Source organism: Scaptodrosophila lebanonensis, unplaced genomic scaffold (assembly GCF_003285725.1).
Source record: "Scaptodrosophila lebanonensis strain 11010-0011.00,11010-0021.00 unplaced genomic scaffold, SlebRS2 tig00000001-arrow-pilon, whole genome shotgun sequence".
Taxonomy (NCBI): domain Eukaryota; kingdom Metazoa; phylum Arthropoda; class Insecta; order Diptera; family Drosophilidae; genus Scaptodrosophila; species Scaptodrosophila lebanonensis.
In genome coordinates, this window is record NW_022060529.1 from 26753926 (window position 1) to 26780214 (window position 26289).

At 39.5% G+C, this 26289-nt stretch overlaps 1 protein-coding gene across 1 annotated transcript in view; it reads left to right on the plus strand.

Moving 5' to 3' along the window:
* The first annotated feature begins 18692 nt into the window (after positions 1 to 18692).
* Positions 18693 to 26289, plus strand: part of LOC115625667 (exostosin-1) — an 88622-nt gene continuing 81025 nt past the window's right edge. Inside the window, exon 1 of the mRNA XM_030520806.1 lies at positions 18693 to 20000. Within this exon, the coding sequence (XP_030376666.1) occupies positions 19231 to 20000 (770 nt within the window). The 5' untranslated portion in view covers positions 18693 to 19230. The remainder of the gene's footprint in view (positions 20001 to 26289) is intronic.

Sequence of the window (26289 nt, forward strand, 5' to 3'; positions counted from 1 at the left end):
TTACATTTCATTTCCTATTTACTAAATTATATTTTTCGGAATAAGTAAAAAAAGTTAATTAATGTATAGCTTAGCTTATAATATGCAGCTTAATGTATGTAATTTAAATATAAATATACAAGTATATCATAAATATAATAATATTTCCAACCAGATGTCGGTTTCGTGGCATTACATGGTTACAGTTTCAGAACATATTTGTGGATTCGACTGAAACGATTGAATCTCTCTTTCAAAAATTGTTCTCTGCTTGGTATTTGCTTTTGTAGGTCGCTCTTTTATTGTGACCCACTGTACATCCGTCCGCCTTGCACGTTCCCACTTTCAATTCGGGCTCTTTCACATTCACTCGCGACTTTCCTTAGTTTCGTCGTCTATTTCCAAAATAAACGTTTGACATATGTATGTATAGTTACGTACAATTTGTATTGTTTGTTTGTGGCTGCTTTTCATTTGTATTGACATGATTTCGATACTGCTATAAGTATTACTGATGCTTCGGTTACATGCTTGAGTCAAATCAAAATAAAAACCTGAAAAATACAAGATTTTGCTCTTTATGCCTTTTCGTTGTTGATGAAATCAATATATTATACATATGTATGTATGTACGAGTACATAATACACTCAAGGTAAGATAGCGCGCCAATTTCTGGTCGTCGTTGTCATCAGCCACTCGCACGCAACACCAACAACGCAGTGTTAATAAAGATTTACTTTATAATAATACATACATACAAGTGTTATGTTGTCGGCCAAATGATGACGGCCAATGTAAAAACCGGCAAAAAGCTGTAGCAGCTGCCAACGCACGCCCGCTACCCAAACTTTTGATTGATTGACTCGTCTAGCACGCCACTTGCATGCCATTTGCCTAAGCCCCCTTCAATGGGTATCGTCCACGGGGTCTCCAGTTTGTGGCTTATACATCGCTTCATTAATAATCAACACACTTTCGATATTTATGGCGCCGGTACCTTCACAAATTAGCGCAGAGCTCGAAGCGGCTAATTTTCATGTATTGGGGCATCTTCAGGCGATGTCTTCAAGTCACCTCGTGCCACGCCCCACACTCTACGCTTTACGCCCCTCAAGCCTAGGCGTTACAGTGACAAATTGCTAAGCTCACTCTTTTATCAGCGCTTTTATGTAAATTTCTCGTTTTTGTTTTCAGCTGCTTTTGTGGTTCGGACTTAACTTTGCCGCGATTTGGCTCAAGGCCAAAGCAATTTGACATTTTGAATAAAAAACGCCAATTAAATATATTCAAAGATGGTAAGATGTAAGTATGAAAATAAAAGGCTTGGTTGCGGGCTAGTTTTGTTTACAATTCAATGACCTTTCTGGCACAAAAATAAATGCATATATTATATATAAAAAATTATATATACTTGTATATGCAAAGATATGAACATATATAGTGCACGCCTGACAAAGCATATGCCCACATTTACGGAGTAGTATAAGATGGTTCCTCTAACACTAACATTGTTTATGACCTCGTGATTAATAAAAATGCTTTTGCCCTTTGTTTCTTTTGCACATATCTTGTCCATGTTAAGAATATGATTATTAAATATTATTATTATTATATTATTATTAAATAATAATAATAAAACAAAAAAGGAATGCTAAAGTCGAGCAGGCTCAACTCTTAAATACCCTGTACCACCCCACAAAAAAGTAATTAAATTAATTAATTAATTAAATTTAATTAATTAACTAAATTAATTTAATTAATTAACTAAATTAAATATAAAATATTCCATGCATGCATACATACATTTACAATTACATCAGAATCGTGTCTCTGCGTGTTTGTGTACTTGTACATATGTATGTATGTGTGCATTGAGCCTGGTTATATGGCTATAACTTTCTTTCCGATCATTCTATCATAATGAGACTTCGTATACGGTTATATAATTACTAACCTAATGTGACTACCAAATTTTAGTTCAAAATTCCAAGAATTACGGGAGTTATAGAAAATCGTTAATAGGGGGGAGTGGGGGGGTGGATCAGAAAAAATGAACAAACTCGTCCTTTCTCGGTCTCAGGAGAATCTGTATACCAAGTTTGGTTATTCTAGCTCTTATACTTTCGGAGATCCTTGCGTTCATACAGACAGACAGACGGACAGACAGACGGACATGGCTATATCGACTCGGCTTGTCATGCTGATCAAGAATATATATACTTTGTGGGGTCTACCAAGCCTCCTTCTGTGTGTTCCATGTGCACTCGCACTAAACTAATATACCCTTGTACCCTTTGGGTACAGGGTATAATGAATAGCCATAACATGGGGGTTCCCCTTTACATACATAGAGAAAATTTCAAATGACACTACAATATTTATGTGCTACTCAATAATATTACAAAGCTTTGGCCAGCGTTATATCTACATCATATAAATGCCATATAATATATATAATACATAAAAATTGCTTGTACGGTATTGCAAATACTTTTGAATGGGTTTTTGTAACAATACAAAAATCCCTTGGCCAGCTTAAGTAGCGAAAGTAGAAAGTAAACGGAAAGTCATATACGAAGTCATCTCATCAAGCTGATCATACTATATAGCCCACATTCTATAAATTAAATGTATTTTCTACGACTAAGGCATCTTCTGACCTATACTTTCATGCAAAGCTCAAAGTTAAAACCATTTACATGTCCATCAGCGACTAAGATGAGCATCGATTGGATAAAGCGAAAATTATTTTCTTCAGCAAGAGGTACAAGATTGAGATTAAGCAGTGATACTGCAGTATCCCTCAGACCAAATATATACTTTATACTTCTTTCATGAGTACTTATTGGATATGTAATATTGAGCTGTTGTCAGTTCCACTGCTTGCCTATTTTCGATTTTTACTGTCAATATTTAAAGCAAACATTATTATATTTTACAACAAAGAATATTGTAATGAGATAAGGGTATTGTATTATAACTAAGTTTCTGACCCTACTCCCATTGCTTTGAGTCAACCCAATATTGGAACAAATATTGCCCGATATTGGTTGTTTAAAATGCTATCACGATGTTTAATTTTGTTCATGTCAGCGAGTAGCAAATATAAACCTTTTAATACAAATTTTATAGTGATAATAATATATTTTGAAAATAGTGCTCTTTGATGTCGAAAGGGTTTACTAAACCTAAATAAAAATCGGAAATACATTTCTTATTGCCATTGTGAGTAATTTTTTATTTGATTCATTCTATCGATCATTCACTGTTAACTTAAATATAAATACTTTTATATTGTGTGTGTTGGCATTCATATGTATCTTCCTTGCGAACTCAATTATTAAATGATAACCTCAAGACTTGCAATAATCACAATAATTTACAGAAGTTTATAGCATGTGCAGAATTAAAAATAATATTTATTTAATTTGGAGGCACTGGAACACGACGCAGCAAAGGAGAACGGACAACAGCAGAGCCAAAAATAATTACGCCGTTCAACTCAGCTTTATTTCAACGCACTTTATAGGCCTTCAATGGAGAATGAAAGGGGCCGATGGCCCAAAAATGTAACGATTTAATTACAAAGAACCGCGTCAGCCGCAAGAACTGGAAGAACAGAACGGATCCTTGAAGTTGGTTGGGGTCGAAGCTTTGAAGCTGGTTGCGGTGGAAGCCTTGATCTAGCTAGAACAGTTGCTTGCTATTAGCCCTCAGCGGGCGTATCGACGGGCGGTAATCCGTACGCTAGTGGCGCCAAGTTCGAGATTTAAATCGTCCGGATCAAACGCAGACGGCAAGCTTGGCATAAGTTATTGTTACTATGAGCATTAAATTCGTGTTGGTTTAGTTTGGTCTTCTTGTGACAGTAAATAAAATAAAACAAGAAGGAAAAGCCCAAAAATTAAACAAGATAGAACGCTACAGTCGAGCAAGCCCGACAGTAAAATAGCCTGTACTCTCCACAAAAAAGAAAAATTAAAAAAAAAAATTAATTAAATTATTAAAAAAATGAATGAATGAATTAATTAATTAAATTAAATTAGAATACATGTTTATGTTCAGTTTTAACAGCATACATTTACATCACGTACCTATGCGTGTTTATATGCGTGTATGTATGCAGCACAAAGTTGAACCAAAGCAGCAACAACAACAACAGCTGCGGGCAGCGCTGCCGACAGAGCTGCAGGCAGCGCATGAGCAGCGATTTTACTTATGGCTATAACTTTCTTCAGAATTGACCTATCATGATGAAATTTGGCATACGGACACATTAGTACTAACTGGATGTACCTACCAAAATTCCGAGAATTACGGAAGTTATAAGAAAAAACACATTGCGGGGGGTGCATCGAAAAAAAAACTCAAACTCGTACTTTCTCGGTCTTAGGAGAATATGGAAACCAAGTTTGGTTATTCTAGCCCTTATACTTTCTGAGATCCTTGCGTTCATACGGACAGACAGACGGACAGACGGTCAGACGGACGGACGGACAAGGCTATATCGACTCGGCTTCTCATCCTGATCAAGAATATATATACTTTGTGGGGTCTGCCACGCCTCCTTCTGTGTGTTACATACATGCGCACAAAACTAGTATAGCCTTTCACCCTTTGGGTACAGGCTATAAAAAAAAATTTTAATTTAAAAATGAATCCAAAAAAATTGACTACCAAATTTAAGTTAAAGATGCCAAGAAGTGAGTTATAGAAAATTGTTAATAGCGGGGGAGTGGGAGGGTGTATATATGCCCTTTCTCGGCCTCAGGAGTATCTGTATGCCAAGTTTTGTTATTCTAGTTCTTATAATTTCTGCGATCCTTGCGTTTCATTGTACTATGTATATACATGCGTACTAACCTAGAGATCTACACAATATACATTTGTATGTGCAACATATTTAAGGCCTTTAATCACGAATAAACTGGCCCTCTATCAAAGGGTAGGTGTCCAGGCAGTATCGTCTAACTCCACACCCGGCACCAACAGCAGTGATGTGCCAAATGCCAGTTAGTGGCAGAAAAGAAAATCCGCTAATTTTCGTCGGCATGTAAATGTATGTATGTGTCTGTGCATATTTTAGCAACACACATTTTATTGCATTCCATCCGCAAGCAAGCTCACAAAAACATAAGAGTTACAACGTAAAACTTCAACAGCCTCAAGGTTGCCGGGTAGCCCCTGAAATTGCTGCTCATTTACATAGCCAGCTGCCAAAACTGTTCTAGGTTGTTATGTTGCGCATACGCACCGTTGACGCTGACGCTGATACTTTGGATGTCCTTGAAAATGGCTTCTCATCACGAGAATGAGAACTGGCCGTCTGTTGCAAAATGTCACTGGACATGTCCGTGAATGTGGTATTAGCTTTACAATATGAACTACGGCGAGTGGCTTTTTTAAGGTTGTATCCTTTTAAAACGCCTTGTGTGGGTGCAACATAAAACATAAATTCACAGCACGCCTGTAAATAAATCCCCTTAACTACTTAGCATATATAGTAAGCTTTTAGTTCATGTACACCTTTCATTTAACTTTTAAATTTAAATAAATGGTAAAGACCAGGGAAAAATGTTTGAACTGGAAAGGACAAATGTCATCTTATGACGACCTGTCCAAGCTACCAGAAAATCGAAAATTAGCTGAAAATCTAGGCGCAACAGTAAAGTTGATTTTGAGACAATTTAAAAACATTCCTGCAACACTTTCGAAAAATTAGTTGTTGATGATGACCATTAACTGTAGTGTGTGAATAATAATCATGTTTAGGGCTATCCGGTAATAGTATGATCCTCTAATTGCTGACCACAAGTACATGTTGTAAACAGCTTTATTCCTGCAAAGGCATCTCCTTCCAAGCGTACTAGCAGGTAGAGAACTTTCACATAAAAATAGATAATAAACAACAACACTTTTTTGCAATATTGACAGTTATATTAAAATATTCTTTTCGGGAAGGTATAACTATAGCCACACACTTTAGTTTCTCATTCTGTTTTTGCCTATCGACAAATTACATTTCTGGTTAAGTACTTAAATGAACTCCACCGGGTACGTGGAGATGTTAAAAGCGAATATCACGCCTTTTTTGAGATCTCAAAAACCCAAGAAGTATATTTTTCAACAAGGACATCGTATCAATGCATGTTAGCCGTGAGACGCATTCTTGGCTCGAAACCAATAAGGTCGTTACTTTCGAGTGGCTTGCATGTTTTCCGGACATGAATCCAATTGATAACTTGTGGGCTCTGCTGGTACGAAAAATTAATGCCAAAATACTAAATATGGCAATATTAGGTAGCTAAAAGAAGCCATTATTAAGGCTTGGGAAGAGCTTTCAGAAAAGGGTCTAAGAAGTTTAGTAGACAGTATGTCACACCGAATTTTTCAGTTAATTCCTGTTAAGAAATTGCACTCAACATTAAACTTAACCAAAAAAATTAATTACTTTTTATTTCCCTTTATTTTCTTTAATGTAGTGAGGTGCGGCTATAGTTATGTACCCTTCCGAAAACAATATTTTAATTGTAAATAGTGCAAGGAAAGTGTTGTTGTTTATTATCTCTTTATTACCTATTTTGATGCCCTTTCAAGCGGTATTAGCATTATTTTTGTATCTCAACTCCTTCTTTCATAGACACTGAAAACATGGGTGCGGCTATAGATATGCTCCAAAGTGTCCCTATAGTAGGTATTGGGAGCTAAATAACCTTTCGGTACCAATATTAACGCAAATGTGTCCCTCGGCAGACCTCGGGAAACCTGGATACCGACTTGGTTTTTTCAAGCTCTTATTTCGACCCATGGGTATGTCTTCAGAAAACCCTTTCAGAAATATATACTTTGTGGGGTCTAAATATATAAGTGAACTGCTAAATAAGTATGCCATATAAGCCTTTGGGTATATGATATTAAAAATATATCAGTGATTAGGAAAACTTCCATGCATGAATATTTTCATACTTTGTCTATTTCTGAGAGCTTCTTTATAGCCTTAACCTAAATATGGTTTCTTGGGGCACTTTTTAAATCGTACCGCTGGACAATTTAAAGGTGCCCTTTCAAGCGTCGTGCTCCGCCATTTGTTGTCTGACTTAATTAAGGCTCACATATGCACACGCATGGCACATTCAAACAGTCATTGTTTTTGGCTTTCATCCCCTCCTTCGCCTTCGCCTTCCCATTCCCCTTTCCCCTTTCCACTGTCACTGTTGTTCTGATAATTACTTTTGATAACTTTTGTTGGCTTACGCGGCTTGGTCGTTTGTTTTATTTTGTTTTAATGTTCGCCGGTTCGTTTGTTTATTTTGTTGTTTGCTTGTTTGCTTGTTTGTGCAATCCTTGTGTGCTTTTGTTACGAGGCCATGACTTTAGCATTTGGCGCCATTACAGAGCTTGCACTTGCAATTGCATATCCATACACCCTCAGGCCACACCCAAGCTGCTAAGCTTCAGTCTTAAGCTACTTATTTTCGTGAGGCTGAGTGCCGTGGAAAGTCCATAACCGGAGATGGGCTCAGCATTACTTACTAATGGTCCAGTCCGACCGTCGAATCTGCAGTACGTATTCAATGCAATTACCATGCGGCCAACGGCACAAAAAATAATATAATGCAATTATTATGGCACTAATGGCCGCTCACATCGCCAGGCACATAAATTGCATACTATATGAGAAATGGCTCTCTTTAAATCAAATCAAGCTGGGGCCGCCGTAGACATGCTTCGGACAGGCAGAGCGCCCTGTCTGTGCAGCATTGACCCTGCAGCAAACGCAGAGGGAGCTAGAGGGAGATAGAGAGAGCTACATGTGTAATTGTGTCGGTGGCAGCTATTTAAGCTGCTGGTGATGATGTGGTGTTGGTGTTGCTGCTGCTGCTGCTGCATGCAACATACAAAAGCGCCAACCGGAAGCAAGTGAACACAAGTGGCTGTTGACTGGCTTGTCAGGAAAGAGCAAAGGAGGGACGGGACAGAAACTCTATACGGCTGTGGTGGCCTGGCTGTTGCTTTTATTAAGCAGCAAACAAAATCTAAACGTCAAGGATGCACTGTGGATAGCTCATGCATAGTCAGCAGGCAACATCCATTGGCTGTTTCGTACACAGAGATAACAAACTTCACAATACAAGTATAACTGAGCTGCATCCAAATCGTTGAAAATCAATAAATATTCGCAGTCACATATCTTTAAAAACCAAAATCAGAAATTCCCACATGTCTTATTCAACTATAATAGAGGGAGCTCATCTCACATATCCTTCTCTGTATGAACACAGACAAAAGGAGATGTGCAGAACGACTTATCATGCTTGTCTTGTCATGCTCAAGCAGGAATATATTCTTCCTTTCATAATACCATTTTATGCTAGAATGCTTGAAACATGCGGATTTGACTCTTAAAACCCTGTACCCACTTCAAAACGACATACCTATGTAAATATGTGCATCTATTGAAGCAAAGCAGCCACAACAACAACAGCCGCTTTTTATACAGGCATTTATATGAAGTGATTGTTAAAAGGGTAAAAAATTAAATGCCATCTGTTTATTAAAACCCGGGAAACATGCAATATGTTCAGACTCGTTTTCTTCCCTTACTGCCATAGCCAACTTCGACAACCACCATTACTATCCTACCACAATCAGATCAATATTACAACACAAATTCCCTAAAATAAAACTTATTTGGGTACCTAGCCACAAGAATGTTACTGGAAACGAAACAGAAAATACTTTTACAAAACTGGCCACAGGTCTTCCTCTTATTTACACCCCCAACTACAATTCCTCCGACATAACCCTAGCTGTAAAAAATTATTTTACTCTAAAACAAGCGACTCGATTCAACCAAACATCCTATTGGTATCAGCAAAGCAACGCCGACAATTTATCTCTCCTTGACCTGTACAATAACAATCCGCAAAACCTCCTATCAAGAACAGAACAAATACAACTTAATAGAATTCGCATTGGACATACCGCATTAACACACACACATTTCATGGACGAAACTCTATCTAAACACTGCCCTTTCTGCAATAACGCGCTAATAAACATTGCACATATCCTCACCTCATGCCCCACACTCCTACCAAATAGATTATCTATTTTCCCAAACGTTAACCCCATCACCCTAATTGCAAACCCATCAATACATAACTCCAAACTCTTATTTAAATATTCAAAAGCCACATACATTTACCACAAAATCTAAACCCAATCCCCATACATATGTATTCCTACTTTTTTCTGTAAAATGTACATACAAAGTTAGCTGAAGGCCCTAGTAGCCATTGCTAACATAATTATATAGACTACAAGAATATGAATATATGTACTTGTAGCAACTTTGTATGAATTTTTAAATTCAAATTTAATTTTACTTATTATGAAATACTGAAAAACTAACAAAAATAAAATGATAAGGTCGGGCGGGCTCGTTAGGGCTTGTAATTTTATTTGTAACCTCCATCCTAGCGTTACAAATATTAGGTTACTTTAGTAGTTAGTTCGCTAGTCACTAAATGTTTACATCCATATCAGTATATATTCCTTAACTATACATATCATATAATTTTATGTAAAAACATTTAATTTAATCTTATTCTCATTTGTTCTATTTATTAATTTATAGCACAATATTTAAAAGTTACATTGTTTTGTATATAAATGTACATACATTTAAATTTTAAGTTTTTTATTTTTTGGCCCTTTTTATTGTTATTACTTGTACATACATATGTATTGTATTTTCATTACGTTGTTTTCTCGAAAGTGTGCTTTAATACTAATTCTAAAATGTGTTTCACGGTTGATTATTTTTAAGTTATGGGGTAACAGACGAACAGTGCCTTTCTGAGCAGGATAATCTATGCCAAACGCAAACTAAATTATTAGTTTTTCTTGTCATACAGATAATTCGGTTCTTTTCGATTCATGGTTCTATGCAAGAAACTAACAGTCCTACGTTTTATCCACGAGTTAAGGGTCTAGTTAAAAGTTTTATTAGCGTATGTCGTCATTGGGTCTCTTTTTTAATGTTAAAGACATATCGTGCAATGCTGTTAAAGGCTACTTTTAATTTGGTCTGGCTTACGCCAGCACAGTTTCCGAATTTGTTAACTCCATAAAATAGTGAGGTACGTCTTAGCAATAAGGAGCTTGAGTTTGGATAGGAGGAAATGCTGCGTCCAAGAGAGATGCCTTAGTGGTCTATCGGTTCTTCCTACTGCATTATTTCTATTATTTGAAGCTCGGATTTTCCAGGACCGTGCTCACTTACAGAATGAAAGGCAACTTGACACCAAATTTACGTTTATTTGTTCCAACTGTTCGTTGATTAGGAATCAGTTGGTCAGTCAGGATGGGATTTCTAATGCATGTATGTATATTGTATATTAAAACATCTGCACATTCAGTTACTTAAAGACTAAAGGGATTGCGAATTTCGCGTAGATTTCGAACAGCAGTAGACTATTTTTTCTCCCTGAATGTTTCGCAAAATGGACGTACCGTCTTCTTTCTTTTCATGTCTGCAACCTTGTTGCTAATTAAAAAGTTCAGTGTACAAGATGTTTTGAGGTGAGGAGCGAGAGAGGGGTAGCCATTCAATGTGGCCCGACTTTAAATTTATGCACACAACTTGTCACGCCAAGCGGCAAGACAAGCAAGGCAACCAGAGGTGGAGACGCAAAAGGGGGGTGTGGGCAGCCCGTGACTTGTGGGTGCAACAGCCTGAGTGGCGTGTGTGTTGCAATGCTAAGCCAACGTTGCTGATGACTCTGGCTGCGCAAGCAATTTACAACGCACAATGCGTTGACACACGTTGTCCACAAATCTGCGGCTGGCTAAGACAATGACAAGCCATGCACCTGCCCCGTCTGCCCAGCCAGGAATCGCCCCCATCATAATCCATCTTCTGCCATTGCCAGGGCGCATCATTAAACCTGAAAAGTGTCAAATGCTGGTGGCAACAACTTAAACCTCAAATAGAATTCAATGCCGTGTTAACAGAAGCAACACAGTAAGAACAACAGCGCTGCTCTGGCCAAGTAATCTGGAACCGAGCAGCATTCGAAAGTTGTTGGGAACTTATGTGCACAGGCGCTGGCCTGGCGAACGACTGCAGTCATATTTCAAAAGTGTTGACAATGAAAATGAAATTCCCATTAAAATGCAATATGTTGTAGTTGTACTTCTTCAGCTCCTGCCTCCCTTCCGCCGGCCCTGCTTTTAATTTGCTGGCCAAGCCGTATAGCCAGTACAAACATTGACAATTTTGAGGTGGAGACGAGATGAAGCTGATGTTAAGCTTCCCAGATAGCAACAGACAGGCTTGGGCAGACAGTACGCCATGCCACTTATGGGGTCATTACTTTGTGGAAGAGTGTGAGTGAGTCCATGTGCGTTGCAGGACAGAGTGTGCACGATATTACAAATTTCATTTGGATTTGTAAAACAAATATACAAGTATATAGCTTCAATTACGTTTATGGATCATTTTCAGCAGAAATACTTGTATCTTTTTCCTTATTAACTTGTATTTACAAAATCATTTGACTCGGCAGTCAGCATATCAGGGCAAAGAAACATTTTGACATCCTGACCCAAAGGATAAAATGATATGTTAACACGTTGATAGCCGAAGCTTTGAAGTACTACAAATAGTGGAACAAGCGCGATAGTGAAATATCCTGAACCGAAAAAACACGCCACTTTGTTATAAGCATCGATATCAGAAGAACTAAAATGGGAAAGAGCGAACCTGATACTGCATGACTGGCATAAAATTGAATTAGGAATTTCGATTCAATTATTTACGTAACAGAAATTAAATTTTTGCATGACCTTTAGAATTGTGGGCAATACTTGTATTGACATTATTCTGATGCAGGATAAGGAGACGGACGGATGCTATTTGAGTAAAAAATGGTACGAATTGTGAGTTGCGGAAAAAAGATAATAGCGGGTTAGTGGGTGGAAGGACCCCCACCTTCGGTGGTTATTGCATAAGGATTTATTTTATTATATGCATTTTATTTTTTGTCAGAGTGGGTATTTAACAATTGGGTCTGCTTGACTGAAATCTGTGTCGCCACGTGGTTAAGTTGCGGCAATGACGAGCAGAATGCTTATACTGCTGAAGGGTTTCTTTAATTTTATTTCAAGCATAAGGTAACACACAAACTTTACAAATAAAAAATCTGCATGTTCGAAAAGCACTCACAAACACGTCCAATCGCAATAAAGAATATATGGTAAAATCTTTCAATTATAATGGCTTTTATTTAAACAATTTATAAAGGTTGTGTTCAACCCAGCCTCTTGTCAAAAGAGGAACTGCGTTTACAGGAGATTCCTGATTAACTTTAATGTGGACGTAGAAAATTACCAAAAAAAAAAGGGGGTCTACTGCTACCGAGTATTTTTAGCGTCTAGAACTACAAGTATGTAAAGTGGTAGAAGCGCCAACACTACACATACCCCGTGTAGTGGCATGAGTTATTCGAGTTAGAGCACGACTGTTTGTGAAGCAAGCACTGTCGGGTTTAAAGACAGCAGCTTAAAGTGTTGGTGATGCGCATTTGCACACAAATTGTGACCATAAAGAAAACGTAAACGAAAGAAATAAACGTAGGAAATTGGCTTGGAATCATTGCACATAAAATTACATATTTTCTGGCTCACTAAACAGCAGCAACAACAGCGGCAATGGCATCAACAACAAACAAAACATATAGACTCATGTTCACATGTCTGCATGTCCGCTTGTGTACGTTGATGTGCGTATGTTTCTATGTGTAGTCTTAGCCAATATTATGCATACAATTTTGCGCTGAAACTGAAACTTTCCATCAGAGGAGGCGGAGGTGGCGGGCACGCAGAATGGAAAATGGAGAGGCAAATCAAACCCGGCGCCTCAGACTCAGCCTTAGCCTTAGCCTTCGGCCACGACTGTTTTATGCTTTTTATGCCTTCGGTTTGGGTCTCGAACACAAATTGAATTATACGCACACGGTACAACATGGCGTATGCACAACATGCCAGTCTGCCTGGGTCTCGTTCCGTTTTTTTATTGCACCAACCTACTACCTACACTACTTTCGAAAATATAGTACTAAGTACATATATATATGTATACATACATATATGCTGACGACAAGCGATATGTGCAACTTGAGCAAGCTTTTTATCATGGTTGAGTTCTTCTTCCCAGGCAAACAAATTTTTCGGAGCTGGAGGTGTGCTTCGCATGGTGAGACACGCAGGAAGCACGCATCTGTATGTAGGTATGTGGGTGTGTGTGTGGGTGTGTTGTCACAAATATGTGCCAGTGATGTCACTTTTTAGTTGTCTTAACTAGTCAGTTAAGAGATAATAAATAGGCAATATTGCTAATTGTGGCGATATCTAACTAAGATTGGGTTTTCAATTTTACTGTTGAGCAGTTCTTAAAATTGTGTTGCAGAAAAAGAAAATCATTCTCCTGCACAGACCTTTATGAGAATGATCCTTCCAATAGCAGCAATGAATCTTATCAAATATTTGGCCCACTAATACAAATAAATACAAGGGAGTTTCGACATTGTTTTGATAGATATTTCTGTCTTCTGCGCTTTGATTATGTGCTTGGTTGCTTTTTGATATTATTGTCAATTTAGAATGCGAACCAAGGTAGCAAAGACACTAAAAGTAACTGCGAACATAGAATGAAACGCGAATAAAATGTAATTTAATATTTATGAAAATACTAAATTTAATGAAGTTATAAATATAATCTTTAAGTCGGGGAGTGGGGTCGCATGGGCAAAAAAATCATGAACTCGCCCTTATTTGGACTTATGGACTTATATTCCAGCATAGATGTTTCACTTTCCAAGATCCTTAGGATGATATTAAATAAAATATTATGAGAGTTATCAGACCGGCGGAAAGAATAGAATTTCAGTTGGAAATTATGCGCAAAGATGCGAAATATTGAACTTTGATTAATAAAATGGAAGCAGTAAGTCTTGTTTATTAATTTTTAGTTTACTTCATCTTTTGGGTTAAAATCGAACAATATGCTTTTGGAAGCACCAACGCGAACTGCATCGAATTCATGCCCAGATGATCAGACAAATGTTTCATGTCTACTTGATGGATATACTATAGCTAGTACAAAGGTTTACATCCGCCAGAAGAAGCGCTGGGCTGGCATCGCTGCCCTAGGAACGACCTCACACTCAGACAGCCACACGCCCATACAACATGTTTTTTTTCTGCTTTGATTGGCGACTTTTGTTGTTTCTGTTGCTGCCACTTCGGCAACGTGCCTTGAGTGTCGTTTGCGTGCCTTATTGTTGTTGTTGCTTGCTGCTTGCAAAAAGCAAAGATTTTGCTTTGATGTTTACAAATCTAATTTAGCTGCTCCCCCAATACATGCACAAGCAAGCACACACACACACACATACTCACACGTACGTTCACAGAGTAGTCGTTAGCATGGCAAGCTGAAAAGTCGGAAATATGCCCCCAAGTTTTTGCTGTCCGACAATAAAACTTCTGTGTTCGTCTCAATATTACGCATACGCAGTGTTGATTGGATTTAGTTGGCACCTATGTACATAGCTGCTGCCTTTGCCGCAGAGTAATCATTTGTATTTAAAACATAGCACGACCAGCAGCAACTCAGACAAACTTCGTGTCAGATTCAATGCCAGCCGACAGGCAGCCGCCCCCAGGCTTATCCTTGGCACGTTCCTAGATGGCTGTCATGTCACTTCAGCCACCTCACTAGCTGACAAGATATGGCACCTGCGTCTGTAGTTGTGTGTGCGGCTTGCCAGTTGACTGCATAGACATTGCATTACAGCTTCTGCAGCGACTTTTAAAGAGTTCACCCAAACACAACAGGCGCTCCACATATTATCGACTATAGTAAGTCTACATAGACATTCGAAACACAAAAAACTGCTAGTCAACTCTTGTTCCCCCGGGTACAGAGGTATTAATTACAATTAATTAAACCAATATTATTTAACACTTACGTACATACATTTATTTAACTACTTATTCATGCGCATTCATTTCAACGGGCTTGTGCTTATGTTTAGGTGTGGAAGCAGATTTGAACCAACACCAGCAACAGGAACACCTGCCGGCAGCGCAAGATTACATTTATGACTATAACTTTCTTAAGAAATTTGCCATTTGGGAATGGGACTTATTATACAATGAGTATATCGACTCGATTCGCTATACTGACCAATAATATATTTTGGGGTGGTCTGCCATGCCACCTGTGTGTTACTTACAGGGTGGTACATACAGTGGTTTCTCTGTTTTTTGATCATAGGCTTTCTCTTTTTTTGTCTGAACGGAGTCAAGTTTTTAAAATTTTTAATATCTTAAGATATGATAAATTATTATGGAAGTGATTTTGATTTGATACTTAAAGCTTGTCAAAGAATTCTAGTTGCTATATTACCAGACTATCTCCTAATAGAGTTTACTACCCATATGTATATGTATATATGTATAAAAAAAAACAATTATATTTGCTCAATTATTTTTATATGCAAAGATAGTTGTAATATCTTACTACTTTCAAAGCTCCAAGTGATTTTATATTATACTAAAATTGATTCAATAACCCGCAGCATTCCTTAATAAATTAAGTATAGACGGTCGACTCAACTACTTATATAACTTGTAAGTCATTCCATATGATTTTCAAATAGATTACACTATAAGTTGTTAATTGTATTGAAACATAAACATGAAATCAACTATAAGTGACATCATACATTTTGTAAGTGCTTAACATTCGGAAAGTCCATACGAACAAGCAGAGCAGGGGAGACCTGAAATTTTCAGCTTGCACTTCTCACTTTCCATATTGGTCCACAATCTGGCTCACTGTACTGCAATCCTTGTCGAAAAACTAATGAATTTTTGCTGTTGTTTGTGGTTGCAGCCTGCTGCTAAAACTTTAATTCCCAGCAATACTTAAATATGCAGTGATCTGTACTGGCTCAGGATTTTATCCAATACGAAATTGCACAAAGATTTCAAAGTAACGGCAAACGCGCTTGGGGCGCCAAGGCGCAACATGTCAGGGTAAATCGATAGGTGGGCCAGTGCTTTGGAAATGGTTTCATTAGAATGCATAGCTACAGCACAAAATTCATCAAAGTTGAGCACAACAGCAGCTGGAGATCGATGTCTGCGGCGCACATACACTTATATACATATGTACATAGTACAGTCAATATATGCATGTACTCGTATGTGTATTCACATCCAAATAAGTATACACAAGTACAGAGCATGATTGATTAACTCGAGCACTTGGTTGCTCGATGAATGGACAGCTGGCTCAAGCAAGTAGCCGTGATTTAGCAGAAAAAACTGCACGCGGGCGTAATTTAATATTTGGTATATACAAAATGCAAAGCAAGCTGTAACAGGAAACAGAGGCGGCTGGCAGCGACAGGAGCAGCAGTGGCCCAGCCGACTGACACTTAATTAGAAGTGCCGGAAACGGAAACGAAATGCATGGCCTTGCCAACAGGGTAATGCCAGTGCCATCTTCTCTGCATGCACACATGCACATGTCCACCCAGCCAACATAAATGACGACAAATCCATCTCCGATTTCCACAAGTAAACTATCACTTTTAACTCATTTTGGGATTCTATTTACTCATTAAATAATGATGTTTTATTTAATTTTATTAAATTATACCAACCCAGGCAGAATCAGATTTTTCATTCAAGTCGGCGGTTTCGTTTTGCTTCTCTCTGCTTCGCCTATACGATTTATAACACGTTTATATTGTAGCGGTGGGAGTTTTTTTTTTTTTTTTTTTGGCTACACACAAAGGGCATGACACTGATGGGCTTGATCCACTGTAACATCATTTTTAATATACTTACATATATATACTGAAACACAGTTTTTCATTTTGAAAGTTAATGGATTAAATTCCTAATGTTTACGTTGGATCGTTTTTAATTGTTCCTCTTGGCATTGTTCAGTTTTTGTTTCTGTTCGCAACACAGATTTGTTTGTCGGGTGCGCGTGTCTCAGCTCAAATACCGTCGACGATGACGACAAAATTAAATTCTATACACATAGACAGACCCACACACACAGACACAACGTCACTCTGCTTCCAGCATTTGCAATTTGTTTTGGCTTGACATATATGATAGCATACTTCAAGGCTTCTCCTCAGCCATCAGTTGCTTTTTATTGGCTTGCTTGGCTGATTTGATTTCAATGCGAATTGAAGGAACAGCCATGCCCAACTCCATTTGCCAGCTGCCTCGCATATTTGTGCACAAAACATATTTTGGTGCATTTTTGTGCGGACAACTTTGCTCTGTTTATCTAAGGGTACACATCATAATTGTGCACAGACCCCAAAGCGGCGACGTCGACCGGCGTTCCTGCGCATAATTGAAATTCCAGCCTAAACGCGTTTGTGACAGGAAATTACGCGGCCAAACAAACGCGGACGATAAAAGGACGGAAGACGGATGTGCAGGCTAAATATTTGGGGTTTTGTTTCTGCTGATGATGACCTTTTGGCGCACGTTTGTTTATAATTACTTTTCGCATTGGGGGTTTGCGGAAATGAAGCCGCTTGCTGTAAAGCACTCGTACATAATTTGTTTGTATGTACAGTCAAATAATTAATAACAATATTTTATGGGCAAACAAACAAATGAAGGATGTGGCCTGGCTGAGCAACCTGGACAGCATGCAAATCTCAAATGCGTAATTAAATATTTATATGAAATCGGCACTTAAATCATGGCGCGTGCTTTTTTCTTAAAATGTAATTAATTTTGGCCAAACAATAATTATACATGGTTATAATGACGAGCGGCGGCAGTTCAATGGGCCGCACGCATTGCAATTGCAGTTGTGTTGCTTTTACTTTTGTTGTTGTTTTTTTTTTGTTGTTGTTGCTGTAGTGGTAATTACATTTGGAACACACATTACGCTCGAGGGAAACACAATGGTATAAATCTGAGTGCGAGTACGGATGTTAGGGGGTGCAACGCAATCAATTAAAAATGCCAATGCAAGTGCATTTGAATTTAACTACCTCCATGGATGCATGTAAATCATCTGACTCTTTCGAAAAGAGCATGCAGCGTTGCCACCTGATGCGAGCGCACAATGAAGCGTCGCACTGCGCATGTCAACGCTTTCCAGGAGTTGAACAATGTTTTTCCAGCATGACTTGTGCCACAGGATAATCGCACTGTGTTGCGACAGTACCAGCGGAGCTATCACAACGCCTCGTAGCAAACGCGCGCTCCCAATGGGCAACATCTTAAATCATATCATAATAAACGCGCAAAGGCATAGTATATTAAATTGCTAAAGAACTTTTATCTACTAGTGAAATAATAAAATGTATTATATGTGTGGAAAAAATAAATATACATAGCTAATTTTTATATTTATGTTTTTATCAATCAATTTAAAGCAAAAACGAGTGCCGCCTTCCTGCACCGCACTGGCAACCCTGGCTTGCTGCTTTTGTTTTGACAGCTCGCTCGCTCACTTGCTCTTGCTGGCTCTCGCGCTCGCACGCAGCGCTCGCCGCAGTCACCGTCTGATTTTTACAAGTTGAAATGTTGCGTTCCCGTGGGTTGCGACGCGTTTTTGTTTATGAAACAAATTACTTATATTAAATTAAGTGCTAACGTGCAGTAAGTTGTGCAATGCCATTCCCCGCGACGCGCTAGAGGCTGCAGCGCTGCCGTCCAGCCATAACATATCAAAGCGCCGCCGCTGCCGCCGTCCTCATCGTCGCCGCGAGTGAAACAAGAAAAGCAAAATATGCAATTTTTTATAAATTGTCACAAATTGTGTTGGTGTTGTTGTGCTCAAAAAGTAGCCATGTGTTTAACAAGTGCACGTTTTGTTAAGTGAAATGCTAAGAAAGCGCGCTGGGGCGCACAAGATAACAACAAAGAGCAGAGGCAGAGGCGCTGCTGCGGTCAGTGTAGCAACTACAACAACGACAACAAGCAGCAGCAGCGCAGCCGAAGATGCAATTGTGTGGCCTAACAACGACAATTGACTAACCCTAAGCCACCTTTATCACCTAACCAACAAAACCAAATTAAAATCCACAGTGCACCACTAAACAGCACCACAGTCCATACCACCACTACCACAAAAAGTAGTAGCAGTAACAACAACAACAACAGCAGGAGCATCGTCATCAACTATCAAAATGCAGGCCAAAAAACGCTACATACTTGTCTTCGTCTCGTGTGCGTTTCTCGCATATTGCTACTTTGGTGGGTACCGCCTGAAAGGGGCGCCGCACCGACCACGTCGGGCACAGCACGAATCCGCAAAGGATGGGGGTGTACAACCCTACGCTCAGTTGCCTAACTATTTGGGAAGCCATGAGCTACAGCCCCTATCCAATAAAACGAATGCAACAGTCAAGCGTACGGTCGCCTGCCGCATGGAAACCTGTTTTGATTTCACGAAATGCTATGATCAGTTCCTGGTTTACGTGTACCCCCCAGAGCCGCTAAATTCGCTGGGCGCAGCACCGCCTACCTCAGCTAATTATCAAAAGATTCTCACTGCCATACAAGAGTCGCGCTATCACACCAGCGACCCCGCCGCAGCCTGTCTCTTTGTACTAGGCATAGATACATTAGATCGTGACTCGCTGTCCGAGGACTATGTGCGCAATGTGCCCTCTCGCCTAGCGCGTTTACCCTACTGGAATAATGGACGCAATCACATAATCTTTAACTTATACTCGGGTACTTGGCCGGACTACGCTGAGAACTCTCTGGGCTTCGATGCCGGGGAGGCTATTCTAGCCAAGGCTAGCATGAGTGTGCTCCAGATGCGTGCCGGCTTTGATGTTAGTATTCCGCTATTCCACAAGCAATTCCCATTGCGCGCGGGTGCCACCGGAGCCGTTCAATCGAATAATTTTCCCGCCAATAAGAAGTACTTGTTAGCGTTCAAAGGCAAGAGGTGAGTAGATGAGCAATGAACGACCTGGCCCAACTGCCATTCAGTAGGACTTGCAGACTACTGTTTGACTTTCTCACTTCACTTATGAATTATTCAACCCTTGAGGACCTGTCAATTTTTTATACCCTGTGCCCAACGGGTAAAAGGGTATCATGGAATCGTTTAGTTGTGGTAACATCTAAATCGAGACCTGGTAGACCCTATATTTATTCTTGATCAGCATAACAAAAACGGCAATCTTTAATCTCTGTACCGTACTATAATCCAAATGTTAATTTATGATATTGAAATTATGTATAAACATTTATCTCTTCCTATTTATTTTGCTTTATCTAATTTTTAAACATTTTTATAAATTTTGTTGTTGTTCTGGGAGTGGGGTGCAGGGCATGTATGAGTCGAACTCGCATTGCATTCATGTATTCATATCCAGTCAGGCAGTAAATTGCACTCCGCTTCCAGGCGCTTCCAATTTTGTATTGATTCGTGCTAGAGATGACATCGTAATGTTGATAGGCACGAAAAAGTTACGTTACATCCCAAAAATTGAAGGAAGTTTTAAAACAATTGTAAATGGAACTCTACTATACTTTTATTTTTAGCTTTCTTTTAACAAGATTAGGGCCAGAAAGAGACAAAGTAACAAATTGTAATTGTCAAATATTTCATTTTAACTTCTAAACTTTTTTTTTTTTTTTTTTTTTTTTTTATACATATATACAATTTATTAAACTAGTTTTCTACTACCAATATGGCAGCTTAAGCTAGTTGAAAGTTAGGGAATACAAAAGTTGTCTATAGTAAGCATCTATAGGACGCACTTATATCTATGTACATATATACAATATTTACAATGTTTTACATGAAAAATGATTATATTTTATGATATATACTATGTATTTTATACAAGGGCTCTTGTGGGGAGATCCTTTGGATGGCACTTCTTCAGTCTTCTCTTCTTAGGTTTGGACAGGAGCCGCCTCGCTAGTGCGTTGGGGTGACTGCCGAGTCGCTTCTCGTAATTGCTTGCGTGCATTTGAATGACATCGCCAACCTTGGGGACACATAAGTCTCTTTCGATGTCCCTAGTGCGCATATACCAGGGAGCGTTGCATATTTTTCTGAGTATTTTAGCTTGCGCAACTCTTATTTTGTTTAGGTTTGAAGCAGCGGCAATGCCATAAATTGGTAGCGCATACTTCCATATTGGACTTAATATGGACTTATATACTGTCACCTTACTGTGCAGGGACAGCTTGTTGCATGGTGCAAGCAGCCATGCCATCTTTCCGGCTTTCGCCATGACCGATCGCTTGACCATTGTTGTATGCTTGCTGAAGTTGAGTCTTCTGTCCAGAATTACACCAAGATATTTGTGCGAATTTGTATGACTGAGCGTGCACCCCAACATTGTGATATCTCCGCATGACGACGGCCTTGTTGTAAATGTGACATTCGCACACTTGCTGGCGTTGATACCAATGTTCCAATTCAGAGCCCACTTCTCGAAACTACTTACATACTGCTGTAAGGCTTCCGAAGCTACATCGATATCTCTGCTTCTGGTAAGCACCGCAGTGTCGTCTGCGTAAGTAGCTATTAGTGCGTCATCCTCGTATACTCCAATGATCTCTTGCGGTGCAGGCATATCAGCAGTAAATAATGTATACAGGGTAGGACCGAGAACACTGCCTTGGGGCACTCCTGCACAAATTGAGCGCCTCGTGGATTTCACTCCATCAACAGCAACTCTGAAGCTTCTGTCCCTTAGAAAGCTTTCGATGAGTTGAAACAATTGAGGAGTTAGCATGCCTTTCAATTTGCAGAGGAGACCATCATGCCACACTCTATCAAAAGCTTGTTTAATATCCATAAACACAGCCACTGAGTACATCTTTTGCTCCATGGCTTCCAGGGCGAAGTTGACCACACGGTGGAGCTGTTCCGGTGTTCCGTGACTTCTTCGAAAACCAAATTGCCATTTTGGAATTCTGCGCGTCACGGCTTCGAGCTGGAGAATCCGGTCCAGAATCACGCGTTCCATCATCTTCCCGAGGGCAGGTAGCAGACTAATCGGCCTATATCCATCTACTTCAGTATGCTGTTTCTCTGGCTTTGGAATCATCGTAATTAGCGCCATTTTCCAGCAGTTTGGAAAGTGCCTCAGCCTGAGTATGTTATTCATGAGCAAGACAATATACAGCAGAGCCCTTGTGGGGAGCAGTTTCAGCGTCCTGTTGTCTAAAAGGTCTTCTCCAGGCGCTTTTTTTACCTTTAGATTTTTTATCTGCTGTACCACTTCTTGAAGTGTAACTGGGCTTGCAGGCAAGGCCATTTGGAATGGCATCTCCAGCCTAAGCTCGACTACCCTTCGCCTATCTGCTGTTGTAAAGTCAAAAGGCTTAAATCTTTCCTCTAGGCTGTTTGCAAAGATTTCAGCTTTCTGCTGACTGGAGTAGCTCCATCCACCTGTAGGATCCTTAATTGGAGTCTTAGGGATGACCAGCCTCTTAAATCGCCTCGTAAGCTTCCAGAGCGAGTAATTAAATGATGCATCTGGACCAGCACTTTCCAATATGTCATCAATTCTGCCTTGTCTGATTTTAGCAAGCTCTTTTTGCAGTCGATTGGACAGTCTTTTGTAGATTTGATGAATGCGAGTATCTCCAGTTCTTGCATATTCTTTCCTGACTCTTCTTTTCAGGCTTAAGAGCGCAGCAGCCGTTGGTGGTAGACTAGCTTGACTATGTTGGGTTGGCAAGCGTAAAGTTTTCGGTGCAGCAGAAGACGCAGCCAGTGAAATGTTCTTCATGAGGATTGATATCGCGTCTTCGATATCCTCTGGGCTGTTAATTTCGACGTTCAGGTTAATTCTTCTTTCGAGATCGGCTTTAAAAACATCAATACGGGAGCCAGGTGGTAGAATATATTCCCTCTTGGGATTATATTGCGGTGCATGATGTAGCGTCGCTACTACTGGAAGGTGATCCGATGCGAGCTCATATTTTGTTTCAACGGTGAGTCTGTTTAGGGCAATCCTGTTGACAATAAAGAAGTCTAGTGCAGAGGGGTTAAGCCGTGTGTTGTAAGAGTAGAAAGTTGGCTCTCCAGTAGCAAGAACTTGGCAAGTAGTACTAGCTATGGCCTCTTGCAAACACCTTCCTCGCCTGCAAGATCTGGAATTACCCCACCATTGGTGTTTTGCATTAAAATCACCGCCTACAATACACTTATCTCCTAAGGTTGCAAGCAATAGATCAAAGTCGGCCCTGCACCAAGCTTCATTGGGAGGAAGATATAGGGAGGAGACTTTGATGCTTCCACCATTCGTCGGTATAGTTACGCTGGCCGCTTGGATGCTTGTTTTTAGAATTGGCTCATTCTGTGAATGAGCGATACTTGATCTAATGATGACTGCAGAACCACTTTTAGCGGTGCCACTAGGATGATTAGCGTAGTACTGGTCGTATCCTGGCAAATATGCGTTCAAGCCAGGACGCATATGCGTTTCGGTTATTAACATGATATCGATCGAGTTTGAACTTAGGAAAAGCCTGAGTTCATCATTGTTTTTGACCAGGCCCCGTGCGTTCCATAATCCGATTTTTAACAGCGGATTTAACATTTGGATATTAGTTTTTGTACCAAGTCACGGAAGGCTCTATTGGAATCCATATTTTCCTGTATGAGCTTATACATTTGATCCATTCTTGCGTTTAGATCTAAAATCGCCTTTTCCAGCATACTAAATTTGTTGTTTAGATGCCAATCTTCGGCGGAACTGTGTGATCGGGGCGAGTTTTGGTTTGTTGGCGCGCTGGTACGTTTTTCTCCAATTGGCCTAGCTGCATCAGCATAAGAGAAGCCACTCTTAACAGTAGAGTTTGAGATAAACTGTACTTTAGTGCCTTGGTTATTTGGGTAACTCCTATTGCTACCGATAACTAGTCCATCTTTCGGCAACCTCACAGCTGGCTTAAGTTTTTTGGCTAGATCAATTCTTACCTTGCAGCCTCTGAAGCTCGACATGTGGTCTTCGCCGCAATTAGCGCATATAAATTCCCCATTATCATTCAGGTTACATGATTTTGAGCCAGTATCATGGTCCCCCGAGCATTTACCGCAAACCGGCTTTTTAAGGCAATAGTTCCTCGTGTGCCCGAAATCTTGGCATCTGAAGCATTGTACCAGCTCTTTACTCTGTTTGGCCTTTGATATTGTAACCCTGTGTCTACCAATTTGAGTTATTTTTAGTGCCTCAGCAACGTTGGGTGCGTTCTGGAGGTTAACGTAAAACATATTTTGTCTTGTTTTGACATTATTTATGTCTTCACCATCCTCCTCATTAATTTGAATGTTACGCCAGTCCGGTTTTCTGGGGCAATATATATTCAAAACTGTAAAGCCCTTGTCGGTAAAGGTGCGCTCTATTAATTGCCTGGGTACATTGGGATGAATATCTCTGAGCACCAATCTGCAGGGTTTGTTCTCCTTCAACTGGTGGTGCCAGAATTGACAATTTTGATTGGACAATAATTTGATTATTGCACGAAACGCATTCGAATTCTTCGTATAAATACGCGAGATCCCAGATTTCGATGTGCGTATGTCGTAATCGTTAGGGGAGACAGCAGAATTGAGCGCCACCTCCAGTTTATCCAATTTGTTGACTTGTGGCACACATATAGCAGGAGGCTTAGGAATACTACTTCCCTGCTGGAAACGGCTGGCTTCATTTTGCTGGCTCGATGGATCTTCGGAATCTGGCTCTTCCATTTCCATAATGGAATCAGCTTCTTCCGAAAGGGCTGCAAATCTATTATTTTGAAGCGCTGGCGGAGAGGAGGACGCAGTTCGTTGTCCCTGGGTTGTATTGACAGGAGTTGGCTTATTTTTTTGAGCCGATTTTAGTGACTCGACGGCTCCTTTCCGCTTCCTATTAATACCGGGTACTGGCATTTGAAACGAGCAAAATTTGTCCAGAGTTGGATTTGCAACTAAGTTTGTGATTGAAGCCGGTGTACTCACAACGGCGGGTGTGGAGCACAAACTGCCATTTGATGTCGCTACTGTAGTATACATTGATTGAGAGTTCACCACAGAAAATGTTAGGGTACTTGTAGTCGATGTACAAGTGGTTGAGGCAATCCAGTTACTGGTTGAGATTGACGGCTTTAAGTATGGTTTTCCCATTGACATATGCAAGTCCTTGGTTATTTTTGCTCTCAGCTCCGAAGGTGATTTACCAGAAATTTTTCTCATCTCCACGTACTTCGGCAGCTTATTGACTACTTCCTCAGCTGCTCCGAGAGCGGCCGAGTCTTCATCAGCATTCATTTACGTGAGATAAGATGACTTGCAAAACAAGCAAAGAAGAAAAATTCTGGGCTGTCTCTGCTCCGATGACGTGTATACGTCAGCAGAGCAGCCCCATACAGCAGATTAATTGTTGATTGGAATCCAAGAAAATAAGGATACTAAACGATTGCCAAAAAGCCAAGGTGAAACTAGGTTTCCGGGTGGTTTTTTTTTTTAACGCACTATACGCGAAATAATTGAAAAAGAGGAATTTATTACAATTTTTCACGGAGCGCACAATAAAAAGTCGACTAGACTGAACTTCTAAACAAATTATTATCTACGGCCAATGCTCTTGATGAATATTCTCCACCTTCAGAGTATTATCATACCTGCCACAGCAAAATAATTCAATTTCGTCATTGTTCGACACTCATAGTTTCATATCATGGAGACAACGAATATCTTTGTTTGCCCATTGTTTTTCATACAAAGATTCATTTTAAAATGTAGTGGTTGGGTGTACAGGTCTGATCTAGCCTTGTAAGATAAGTAATAATTGAAAAATACAAACGAGTTTTCTATGTCTTACAAACAATATGTAATATACTTAATACACAACTTATACTTAACACTTAAAACACAACTTACGCAAACCTCAGCAACATACACATTTAAATAGATGTCAGATAACTAAATATATGGTTTAGGTGTACTTATGGAATAATAAACAAGTAGCCGCGCGAACCCGTCTCGTACTTCCTGTACACACCTTCCGCTTACAGTGCTTCGACTAAAATAAACTTGATTGTACCAATGGTTCCCAGCTAAATTATATACTTTAACATTTTTAGACAATTTCAAGATATATTGAGCTATAATTGTAACACATTTATTCCAAGTCTGGTTACCATATCGTTATAAACAAAATGAATTATTTTCATTAAGGCTATTTTTCAATAATAATAAAATGTGAAGGCTGTATGAGATG